Raw genomic sequence first — 13,371 nt, 5'->3', positions numbered from 1 at the left:
TGTATGTATAGCTGCAAACCACAATTGCTTATAGAATATATGAAATTGAAGCCAGAGTATTTTTAGATTCCTCTTCAACATAATATTTGTGTGCACCTGAAGACTTTCAAAATCTGAAAAGGGCAATGAGAAAATGACAGTTTACAAATAAATGGGAAGACACCATACAGATCGCTACAAAATTACTGTTCTCACCATTATTCAAAATTTTCATAATAATGCTGCTGCATTTTTTCCCCCTTCTAAATACATTTAGAAAGTTTGAATGCTTTTCTGCAAAGGAGAATGTACTTTTCAGGAAAGTCATGGCTCTGGCTCTCCAGGTGACTATACTGAGTGTACATGTGCAACACAGGCCTCAGGAGAAGGACCCAGAAATGAGCGGAGAGAACACAGGGCTAGGGACAGCCAGCACATGCCACAGGCCCAGCCTGGGAAATGCAGCCCCTAGGAAAATAGGTGGAGGTCTGGTCTAAGTCCATCAGCACAGGTCCAGGAGCCCCTTACCTGTCTGTCTAATTTAGGCTCACAGAAGCTTTTTGCTGAACAGACCAACGCATTTACTAATTCCTTGTATCATTTTACTTCCTATCTAGACATTGTGGAAAATGGTGGGGCATGATGGTTTACAGTGTGGCCAGTGCCACCACACAGCCCAGGCCAAAAACCCAACCCTGCCACTTCCCAGTGGTGCAGCCTGACTGGCTCTTGATGAATCTGCAACCATTGTCTAGAGCATTGCGAGGTATAAATGCAATGCCTGATATCCTACTAAGTGGTAAGTGGCATTGTTAACACTAACAATTAAAAAAAATCATACTTATTATCATCATTTCACAAAAAGTAATTCATCGGTAATCTCTACTTTCCTGGTGAGAGAGCCTGTTATGGAATCCTTGCTTGAACTTCTGCTAAGGGGGACCCCCCTCCCCATATGACAGCAGTACAGATGGCTGAGTGGTGCCTTCTGTGTTCTTATAAAAATAATCTGTATCATTTAATCAAGAGATATTTTATTTTTCTTTTCTGTAATCAAAATAATGTGGCCTAAATTATTAATATAAATTTTTACTTTTAGAAGGACCAATACTGAGAAATGAACTTTAGGGTTTTGAAGAAGACCATCCATTTACAGCACCCAACTTTGAAGTCTGATGGCTTATAACACTAACGGTTCAGTGGATCTGGGGCTCAGGCCCTAGGCAGAAGAAACATAAAATCTTGAAGCATGCAGAGTAGCTAGAGACTGATGAACAAGTGCTCCCTTCCTCAACAGAGACAACCCCAGACCACCCTCGTCCACGGCGCCCTGAGCCAGAGAGAGCACTCCATGGAGGTCTTTGTTGAAGGAAGAGGAGTGACTGGAATCCTTAATTTTTATGCTTTTCTATAAGCTAATTGACTAGCAAATGTACTGATAATTCTTTTTCCATCTATTTAAAAGTATTATTGATAATTTCACTTTCAAGATTTAACATGTGATTGATAATTTTACTTTCAGGAATTAAATTCAACCCTGCCCAAAGAAGGCATGGACTGGACAGTTGCTCTTCAGTTCTGTACTTACCTACAGTGTATTTAGATGATGATTTTTGTCCCTACAGTTTCATCATCATTACCTGAATAGAGAATAATGTTTCTGAAAATCTAAGCCTTCCCTTAATAATAAAAAAATAGAAATATTATTGGAATATAATATATACTGTACATCAGCTAATAACCTAGTTGTTCAGTAACCAGTGGCCAGAGAAGATCACTGGAGCTCTTGGGAATCACTCAGAATCTAATTACATATTTTAATGCTCATTAAACTGTGGAATCCCAATTATGCGCTATAACATTTGACTATTTTTCTGACTTAAAAAAGAAGAATGCACAATGAATCAAGTCTTCTTTCTGGGCCACAGAATAATTCTGAATAGGAGATTTTAATCCTTGCTTTAAAATTAGTGTCAAAAAGTTTTATTATGCAAATGTTGAACAAGCATATTTTCCCTTTCATGGGCATGAAAATTCACATTTGAGCCTTATAATTAAATTAACACATCAAGGGAATTGTGCATGAAGTTAGTGTTTCAAGATAAAAAGTGACTTACATGGGCAAGACTGGAGTCATGATGTCAAAGACTGAAGTTGAACTATAGCCTTTGAACACCCTTAATATTGTAATGATACGGTTCCTTTACATTTTAGGTATCATTTAAAAATAGCACATACCGAGGGCAACTCTAGCCGCAGATGCATCGTAATTGATCCAGAAGGACACCCATGAGAGAATCGTGATTAGGATAGAGGGCATGTACGTCTGGAGAATGAAGTACCCAATATTCCTCTTCAACCGGAAGCTCAGCGACAGCCGAGGGTAGGCACCTGCGGTAAACAGACAAGGGTTACGCGGAGAAAAGACATGGCAGACAAGAGTGTGCTTTGACTTCCTTGGCTCAACAGCACATATTTGAAAAGCCCATGGACCTGGGGGTGGCTCACAACCATGCAGTTTGTTTCTATCTGCTGCTGGCATTTACAGAAGAACGTAAGGCAGTGATGAGAACATTTACAGAATTGTAAGGCAATGATGAGAACATTTCTGAAGCTAAGTGCTGAGAACTGTCCTGCAAAGTTTGGGAAACTTTGGGAAGTTTTAGGCTTAGAATACAGAATAACGACAAACGTCGTTTATTTTTAAATTGATGACTGTTCTCTTCTTCTCCAATGTAAACAGGGGAGATTTGGCTCAACGCTTTATTGAGCAAAATGACTTTTACCAGCAGTCCCTTCAGCCCATCTAGAGCAACACTGTGCACAGATATTTGAGGCGCTGACCCCAGACCAGTGAGACAGCTCAGGGGCCCACTGGGAGCTGGAATGCACGGAAGCAGGTCCCTAGTGACAGAGGGCAGCTGGGTACACTAACGTGCTCTGCTCTGGCTGCAAAAACGGCAGCAGGAGAGTCTCAGAGGAGCACCTCAGCTGTTTTCTTGTACATTCCACTGCTCATCTGATGTGTGTGTCCCAGTGAGCACACCTTTGGAACCCCCACCACCATTACAAAGTGAGAAATTGCCCACTGATTTTGACAAGTTTCATTTTCTATTTCCTTTTCTGGTTTATTTTTCTTGGAGCAAGGTGAGTGCAAGTTCCATTTCCTCGTGTCCACTCCATTTAATCTCCTTTATCAGTTCCCAACCGCTCAGCTCTTGATCTTCTGAATTCTAATGAAGCTGCTGGAAGGTCAACCAGTAAGAACCCAAGGGCCTTCTTGCATCATCAATTTCCCTGAATCCTTCCTCCCACCTGCACTGATGGATAGTGCCCTCTTCCCGAGATCGCTGCACCCCAGACTTCAGGAGACTTTGGGATCCCTGACTTCTTTCTATTCCAAGCCCAACAGGATCCTAGTCTCCTCCTGCAACCAATATATGCATTTTCCAGACTTTATTAGACATCACTTTCTGTATTTTCTTTAGCAGTCTGATTCACTCATGTGACTATTATTTCTGTGGAAGATGAAAAGACTTTTATCTTCAGACTTCTACTTTAGCATCAACTACATTTTCAGTCAGTATTACATGAAGAAAAAAGGAAGTCACCCAAGAGACCCAACCCTTAAAGGTTGGTAATCCGGGAAACTTCCTCCAGTCATTTCTGTGTGTGTATGGAGTTTCTCCTACATGGATCTGGTCAAATGCGTGTATCATACTGTCATCATAACATAAATATTTTCATACTTGTTACAAATTATTTGTAAATATAACTCTGAACTCTAATTTTGCATCAAATATACACATATGTACTCTATACATTCTCCTGAATGCTGCAAATTTAGATTACTTCCATCTTTGCAAAATTATAAATAATACTCTAAGAATATCTTTGAGCAGAGTCCTTTTTGCTATACTTAGACCTATTTCCCCAGGATGAACACACCAAAGGAGGGATTGCAAGGCCAATGTTTATGGCTTTTGATGCATATTGTCCAGTCACTTTGTAAAAGAATCACACCAGTGTACCTGTCACGAGGAGCACTTTATAGAAGTGCCTATCTCACCTTGTACACATGACAATATCACATAATATTTCTTTAAAATAACTTTTGCCACCTTCCTTCGGGAAACATTTCAGTCACTTTCTTTGACTACTTCCTAAATATTTGTTTTTCCTTTGTATTTAATCTCATGAATGATATGATTTCATTATTCATTTCTCTCACTTTTCGTTCCTCTTACTGTTTTCACCTATTAATTTAGGTTATTTTGATACTAACCCCAGTTTGTATTCTCTGCAAGCATGTTCCTGGTTGTTTGCTGTAAAACTTGCAGTGGGCTTGGGTGGGGAACATACAAATACTTAAACTTTCGTACGTAGTTAAACCTGTCCATTTCATTTTCTCCTTCTCATATTTAAAACTCATTTTTAGGTTTAAAAAGTTTCATGAAACAGATCTAACCAGAACTATTCTGAGGGTTGGCAATTATTTCAAGTGTTCAATATGAACTAAGTGTGTACATTAATTTTTGTCCCACGAACAGCTAACCAATTTTCCCAGTGCCGTCAACGGAATAAAGCTCCCTGTGATACAGATCTGATGCTCTCTGCTGTTCTGTATTACATTCCACCTCATTGTGTCCCACTGGTGCATGTGCACTGAGCTGGATGAGAGCCTCCGTGTGGGCCGTGCATCACCAGGCCCTGGCCCTACTGTCCATTCACACATTCTGGAAGCACAGCATGGAACTTGCTGTTATACCATATTCAAAATGTCTCATGGCTCACTGCTTCCAATAAAGTCAAAATACTCATCCAGGACTTCTAGTTTCTCCAAAATGTTTCCCCAGATTAACATCAGTTTTTTTTTTCCATCATGTCTTTGTATTAAGCATATCATGTTCTAGCCAAAGTGTTCCTCACTACCTTAAAATAATTGTCTGTGTTTCCTGCCTCTGCTGACTCCCACCCATTCTTCCCCCTTATGAATTGTCTTCTCCTATCGATGCTCAAGGCCTTGCTCAAATGCCAGGTCTTCCATGAATTCCTTCTTCTTCCATCTAATGTAAGTTTTTGTCCTTTGAGTTATTTTCTTTCTCACTAAAATTATGATCATTATTACTTACCAAGGTAAGACCTTCCATAGTAAGTTGAAAGTCCCCAAGGCAGAATTTGTGAAGTTACATATTTTTCATATACTGTAATGCCTAGCTAACTGTCTAAACCATCACAGGTTATCAACAAATGTGTATGTATGCTGAATGAATGAAAATGGGAGCACTTGGCTTATTTGCATGACTCTTCAGCAAGTTTACTACTTAAAACATTCCATATTTTCACTGATCTTAGTTAGAAATCCCACATCAACTTTAATATCTTTACTGAGGTGACTTCAATATTGGGTCTTAGTTTTCAATTTAGTGGCAATCTTGTGCTTTTCTTATCACTTATCATTTGCTGCCTCTTGCTTCATATATGTCTTACTATATCCACTATACTTGGAATAGTGTATCTGTTAGGATGGATTGGTTTATGCTTCAGTAACAAAAGACCCCAGAACCTCAGTAGCTTAGAACAAAGATTTTTTCTTGCTTGTGCTTCATGCCCATTTAGCGTTCTCTCTCTGCAACACAGCTGGTAGAAGTGCCACACAGACTTCCCCTCATGTTTCACTGTCCAGAGCAAGTCTTATGGTCAGTTTTCATGTTATTGGAGTAAGAAAGTTTAGTCTTCTCTCAGGGAAGAACAGCGAACACTTTTTGAGTGATAATACAATCCATCATCTTCCCCAGCTTTCCATGTTCCAAGTCAATGTTCTGAACATTTCCTAAAGTACATATTCTTCAGGGAAACTCTTTCCAAGAGAGGCAAATACTGATAGTCATACAATGAAATCTGACTGACATTATTCTGGGAATACTGGCTCTGCAATGTGGGGGACCAACTGCCCAGTCACTCATTTGATAGATCACTAAGATGCTGAGGAAGGTAATACTAATCTGAATTCAAAAATACCTTAATCCCTGCAAATTTGCCAGGGAACTCATTAACACAGAACTTAGAACTATGAAAACATACCATTTTCTTATGTATTTGTAGTAAATACATTCATTTTGCTGAAAGTGAACTTTAAAATCAACAAAATTTTTAGGTACCCACACTATATGCCTCACCCATCTAGGTCTCATCACCCCAGAGGGGGAACAGTGAGTGGAGCAGATAACACAAATGAAGGAGAGGGTCTATACTGCCAGCTAGCCTAACCCACACCAGAGAAACATAAAACTGGCCTTGGTAAAACAGAAGTAAGGGCTATGCTGGAGATACAGAGCATGAAATTTAGAGGCACAGGAGAGGTTTCACTGTCCCTGAACTGAGATACTCCTGGTTGAATAAGATTTTTTTTTAGGTAGGAAAACAGGACAGCCATCAAGGTCAAGGACCCAGCAAGGCCAAGTGAAGGAAAATATTTCAAGATGCCATGACATGGAGACCTCAGAATGTTAATACAGACAGGAATTCTCAGAGATGCTAAGACCTGTTCTAAAGCAAAGGTTTCTGCCACTTAATGTGTATCTTAAGGAGCACATACAAGCTCTTTTAGACAGTCTTTATGCTGGCACAACAAATATCATGATGCATGGTGTAGCTCTGGGGAAAACTCCCCAAATGATCATAGCTAGTGGCTAATAATTTAAAGTTGAGAAGTAGAGAATCAGCTGCACCACACATACCCTTCAAAACAGGATCAGAAGCTTAAAAATTACAAGAGAAAGGCACAGAAGCTCTAAATCCTGTGTGCCAATGCAGATGTGGTCAGCTTCCCTAGTAGATGCTGAGCTGGCAGAGGCGTGGTCCCTGAACACAAGGCATCGTTCCAGTCCAGGGCTTTCTTGGCAAAACTATTGAAGATGCTGAGTGCAACCCTTTCTCCCTAGATGCACTGAAAGTTATGGCCAAAAACAAGGCTCTGTATCTCTATTCTAGCCTAAATTAATATTATTCTCTTAGACATTAATATTGTTGAATAACTCATAAAGATGTGGACATAGGGCATCATGTTACCTTTGTGGAGTGAGAAGAGCTACTCAAATGTATCTGTATAGTAATAAGTTGACATTTTAGCAACTGCTAAATTCAGCAGAGCTGACCAACACACATGTGCCTCTTCCCCTTCAAGGGGGCCACTGTGGGGGCTCTCCTATCATTGCCTAAGAAGCTTTGTAAGTTCCCAGGATTGCTTTTGGGGTCTTATCGTGCTGTCTCATCCATTCAAAATCTATTTTTTTTACTTTATAATAAAACCTAAAATTCAAAATAATATTACTTATTTTTATTACATGTTTAGAAAATCCATATAGGAAAGGAGGTCTATGAAATATGAAAGAGAGAGGAAAAACAGGGCTGGAGCTCAAAAAATCTTGTCTCAACCAGGAAATGATTCTCTTTCTGATCCTCCACAGTAAAACCAGAATGTTGTATCACATAACTCTAGAGCAAAGAGCAGGGGTGTGTGAACAGTCAAGTTCAACCTCATAGTTTATTTGGGATATTCCTTTGGGAAACGGACTATTTTCTCATATCCCCAGTTTCCTAGTGTGTAAAATCACACTAGGCAAGAATATCACAAGTGAAAAAAGAAAAAAATAGATAAATTATACTTCATCAAAATTAGAAACTACTATTTTGCAAAGGAAACCATTGAGAAAATGAAAAGGCAACCTAAAAATGGGAAGAAAATATTTGCAAATCACATACCATAAGGGACTTTTGTTTCCAGAATATATAAAGTTTATAAAAAACACAAATGGCACAGTTTAAAAATGTGCAAAGGACTTCAATAGACATTTCTCTAAAGAAAATGAGTTCCAGTAAGTACATGAAAAGATGCTCAACATCATTACTTATTAGGGAATGCAAACCCAAACCACAATGATATACCACTTCATACTATGATGACTACAATAAAAAGACAATCAATATGAAGTGTTGGTGAGGAAGTGGAGAAATCAGAACCTTCATGCACTGCTTGTGGGGACGTTAAATGGTGCTACCAGTTTGGAAAACAGTTTGATAGTTCCTCAAAAGGTTAAAGATAGTTACCACATTACCAATCAATTCCAATCTTAACTTTATGCCTAAGAGAAATGCAAACATATGTCCACAGAAAAATTTGTGCCTGAATTTTCATACAATCTGATTGCTAAAAAAGATGGAAACAGCCCAAACTGTTAATCAAAATATGGTACAGTCATGTTATTATGTAGCAACAAAAAGGAATGAAGTATTAATACATGCCATAACAGGGATGAACATTAGAAACATCATGCTACGTGACAGAAGCCAGTCACAAGGGACCATATATTGTATGATTCCATTTATATGAAATGTATAGATAGGTAAATCCATAAAAATAGAAATTACATTAGTGGTTTCCCAGGGTTAGGAGAGGCAGACTGGGGAAATGGGGAATGACTATAGAATTTTTTTTTTGAGTGATAGAATATTCTGGAATTCATTGTGGTTAGGATTGCACAAGTCTGTCAATATACCAAAAAACATTCAGCTGTGCACTTTAAAAGGTTAAATTGTGTGGTGTGTAAATTTTATCTTAAAAGATTTGTTATAAGGAAAAAAATGCCTATTATGTATTTTACTAGAAATTAAATAACTTAATTCAAATCAAATACCAGAATACACACACAATAAATCCAAGTTCCATCTGTCTTTCCTTTTTCCTCTCTCTATGGAGCATTCTGTGCTCAGAATTCTGTAACCTGAGTTTTAATCAGTTGAGTATATTTTAAAAATTATGCTGGAGCTGTTAAAAGCAATTCTAAAAGATGAGGGTAGATGAGAATTATTTTTTGCAAAGGAGGTGTGGGGCAATGTATTTATGAAGAAAGCTAGTTTCTGTAGTGAGACATGTTTGTTATTCATAGGTTTGGGCTCTTCAAGTAAATGGTTTAATAGCAACAATATGACATAATTAAGCTCTCTTTTAGCACTGAGAGTGAGCTTGCTCTGCTCCTACCATTTTGGACTGAGGATTAGGGGTAATATTTGGCTAGAAAGCACAGGCGAATTGTCTCTAAGGATTCTTCTAACCAAAGTCAATGGGGGAAAATATGGGAATTTGTCTCTGGAATTTAATATTAAATTATAAATGGTATATAGACAATAATTCCTTATTTTAACATTTCGTATAGCATCTCCTCAAGATCTAGAGTAGATGTTATTTATACACTCAGTGTGCAATAATTTGATCACAGAACTTTAAAAACACTAAATCATGGAGTTCTCAAATGGACTCTAGAGGAAATTAAGTGCATGTGTTAACATGAAATACATAGACTTTAAAAAAATTGTGATTTGTCATAATCATTAATGACAAGGAAAATAGTATTTTGAAAATTGGTGGTTGAAGAATAGAAAATTCACATATTTTAACAGAAATGTTTCATCATTCATTTTTGGATCATTCCCTTCTTCTTTCTTCCAATCTTGGTATAAGTATTTTGATATAAAGTCAGAATATATTAAGTCTAATATAAACCAGAACAAAAAGAAGAGAAATAAAAACACCACATAATAAAGAAGCACATTAAATAATCTGTTCTCCACATATCTAGAAAAAAATTCAGTCTTTCAGCTCAAAGAAAACTAAGAAGTTAGAAGTAAATTTCAGGTTTGGCAAAAACAGTATGACACAAATTATGCTGGTCAGCAGAATACACTTTCCAGACCAGTACAAAAGCTTAAGTTACAACCTGTGATCCTGTGTCTAGAGTGATATTTAGGGGGCTCTTTGATTGTTAGATGGATATATTTGTTGAAATAAATTTAATGTAACATTCCTTTTAACTAGATCCTCTTTCTATTTACCATTCAAGCACTTTGCTCACATTTTCACTGCTTGTTGTTACAACTAAGGACCTAGATCTCCTGACTTTAAACTTTACAGTAATTCTACAACAGCACACTATTCTGGAAAGTGTTTTCTCTCTACAATATTATTAGGAAAATATAGAATTAAATGGTTAATATTTTCCAAAATGTGATTATAAAAAGAAGTATCCTAAATTTTCCTTTTTTACTCTAATGTATTAATAATCCAAACTAAGAATTAAATATTGAAACAACTGTAAATTTTTCTGAAAAAATAAAAAGGATTAAAAAACAAACATGTTGTATGAGTACTATCGAATAGGTAACCCTTCTACTAGAAACAACTAGAAAAAAACAGACAAAATTTATATAAATCTCCTTGAAGGCACTGGAGAGATAATGCACCAGCAAAAATCTGAGCAAAGTCTGGGAGAAAAGGGATACTGAGAGAAGTGAACCCTATATTTCAGGTAGCTATAGTTTCTAGAAGAAAAAGATAAGCAACTAAATAGAACATCTGACAGATGCATGAGAATAAGGGAGCAAAAACTAGAGAGAGAAACTACCAAGTAGGGATTCTAAAGAGCAATGCCCAAATGTAAATATGAATTAGAAGGATTCAGGCATGTACGTGAACTCAATATAAATTCAGAAATACCTGAAACCCAGAAACTACAAGAAGCTTTTCCTGGATTATTAATGCCTCCAGCTGCTGGTAGAGGCAAGCATAGATCCTCTCCAAAGAAAGAAAACATCATTATAGACTTTGAGTTATATCTGCATTTTTTTTTCATGGATAATAATACAGATTAGATACAGATAAAGAGAGAACTGTTGAACTGAAAGATAAGTTAGAAGAAAGTTTCTAGAGGAAGCATGAAGAATAAATAAAATGAAAATTCCAGAAAGGAGGGTGAGCTATATACAAGATAGATAGTAAGAAGACTTAACACATCGGGACTGTTAGATTTGGAATCGTAACTGGAATCCTAGAAGAAAAGAGAGAGAGATGGAGCAAAGCAATGATAGCTGACCATGCTCCAAAGCAGCTGGAAGACCTCAAAACAAAGGTTCAAGAAGATCCACAAACTCCAAGAAGAGTAATTAGAGAGAAAACTGAATTTTGGTGTATCCTAAATGCCAATGAAACCAAAAACCAAGAGAAAAACCAAAAAGCACCTAGAAGGGGAGGAAAAACAGGTTAATTTGAAAGTAGTACTAATGAGACCAACAAATATCTTCTCAAAAGAAACAATGGAAGCCAGAAACAATGAAATAATATCTTCACATGGAAAAGGAAAAAAATGCCAACCTGGCTTTCTGTAACTAGCAAATACACTCTACAGGAATAAATATGATAGAAGATCATGTACTGATTTAAAAGAAAAAAATCAAAATCTAGAAGAAACTTGTGACTAGAAGGCTCCGTAAAGAAAATGTTTTAAAAATATTCTTTAGGCAGAAGGAAATATTCACAGATAGAGACTTGGATATAAAAAGAAAAGAATGAGTAACAAAGAAAAGATATTTATATCTAAGTTAAAATTTACTGAATCTAGCAATAATAATATCATATAGGTTTTAAAATATATATACAGTAATAATGCATAATGACAATAGCCAATATAAGTCAGAATGAGGAAATACGGAGTCAAAGTATACAAAGAGGTATACAATGTTTGGAAAGAGGTAAAAATACCATCTCAAATCATCAGAAATAATAAATATGTTAGCAAGGTTGTTCAATACAAAATCATTGTATTCTTATGTACCAGCAACAAACAAGAAATTATGTTAAAAATTTTACCATCTACAATAAAATCAGGAAATCCAAACATCTAGCAAATTTTAACAAAGATGTGCAAGATTTCTATACAAAATATCCTAAATGTTATTGAAATACATTACAGAAGACCTATATAAGTGGAGAGACAAAAATATATACAGATTGGAAGAATTATAAAAATGTCACTTTTTACTTTATTAACAAATCCATTCCTAATAAAAAGCCAAACCATTTTTAAAATGACAATTAATGATCTAATTATACAAGTTACATAGAAATAAAAAGGACCAAAAATAACTAAGTTAATAGTGACTACAAAGCAAGATAGGGAAAGATCTGCCTTACTCAAAGCTACAGGAACTAACACATGAGTAACGGTCCACGGAGGATAAGGAAACCCACGGTACAGAAGAGAAAGTCCGAAAGCAGATCCGCACCCACATGCACAATGTGTGACACAAGTGTTGCTTCAGAGCAGTGGCACTGTGGAAAATAATAATACCAACCCAAACTTCAAACCATTCACAAAAATCAGTTCCATGTGGACTGTATGTGAAAAGGACATTTTTGTAACACACTGTAACCTTAATAAGCTTGCATCCAGAATGTATGCATAACGCCAATAAATTAGAGACAGTTCACAAAAGAGACTTGCATAGGTAATTCACAAAAGAGGATCTCCAAATAGCCTGCAGGGAAAGGTGAGCAATCTCACGAGTACTCAGAGAAATGGAAGCGAAAACCACAAGGAATCACTCAGCACCCTGCAGGACGTGTGGCAAAAGGATCGCTCATGCGCTATTGGGACACGTGCACACTGGTAAAAATACTTTGGAAAGCAATTTGGTATAATCTTTAAGCTTGAACGTCACAGCTCCACTTCAACCTACAGAACTCAACACTTAGGCGTGCAGATATCCACAGAAACAAATGCAAGAATGTTCACAGTAGCACCGCCCATCCATCTCCACCTGAGGAGAGTGGACAACTAGATCGTGGCACACACACACACAGGACAGCGAAGAAAGTTAAGTGACCAAAATGACATGGACAGGTTTCCCAAACCTGATCTTCAACTAAAGAAGACAGCCACAGAATAATTCAAACTCTAGTATCCCACTAAATAAGGTTCGACACACAAAATTAACTATGCTTCCATAAGACGGAGGTTTCCCTTGGGAGGAGGTTGGTGGGGAAATTTGGAGGGGTCATCGTGGGGATTTTGAAGTGCTGGCAACAATCTACTTTTTGACCTGAAGTCAGTTGTAATGTTCACTTTCTGATAATTTGCTTACCTCTACATTTTTATTTTAAATATTTTTCCATATGTGTACATATAGGAAAATTATAAAATTATCACTAATGTCATAAAAGTCTTTAAGTCTCAATATAAAAAAAAAAGCATGAGAAAAATTCTGACCCTTCCTAGGAGTGTCTTGCTTAATTAATTAGAGCCTGTTAGAAGGTCCACCAACTGAGGGTTGATGGTTTACTTAAAATTCTCACATACATTTTTTAATGCACTGGGATCTGTTTGCTTAAGCACATTCAACTGGTTATTTTTGGCACATCCTAAATATTACAGTAATATATGCATGTTGATTATGTTTAACTAAACAGAAATTAGATAAAAGAATGAAAGTCTTTTATTGACATTTCTGCTCGAGACACGGGCTTATTTTCAGTAATTAGAACATGGTGATATAATACTT

The 13,371-nt window shown here is 36.8% G+C and overlaps 1 protein-coding gene across 2 annotated transcripts in view; it reads right to left on the bottom strand.

Moving 5' to 3' along the window:
• The window catches only part of GABRB3 (gamma-aminobutyric acid type A receptor subunit beta3), a 241,130-nt gene that overhangs the window by 16,108 nt on the left and 211,651 nt on the right, over positions 1 to 13,371 (bottom strand). For both annotated transcript variants that reach the window (XM_036919047.2, XM_036919046.2), the window contains exon 7: positions 2,218 to 2,370. In XM_036919047.2, the coding sequence (XP_036774942.1) occupies positions 2,218 to 2,370 (153 nt within the window). The remainder of the gene's footprint in view (positions 1 to 2,217; positions 2,371 to 13,371) is intronic.

Source organism: Manis pentadactyla, chromosome 18 (assembly GCF_030020395.1).
Source record: "Manis pentadactyla isolate mManPen7 chromosome 18, mManPen7.hap1, whole genome shotgun sequence".
In the NCBI taxonomy this organism is placed as follows: Eukaryota; Metazoa; Chordata; class Mammalia; order Pholidota; family Manidae; genus Manis; species Manis pentadactyla.
This window is presented reverse-complemented; position numbering and strand designations above follow the sequence as displayed.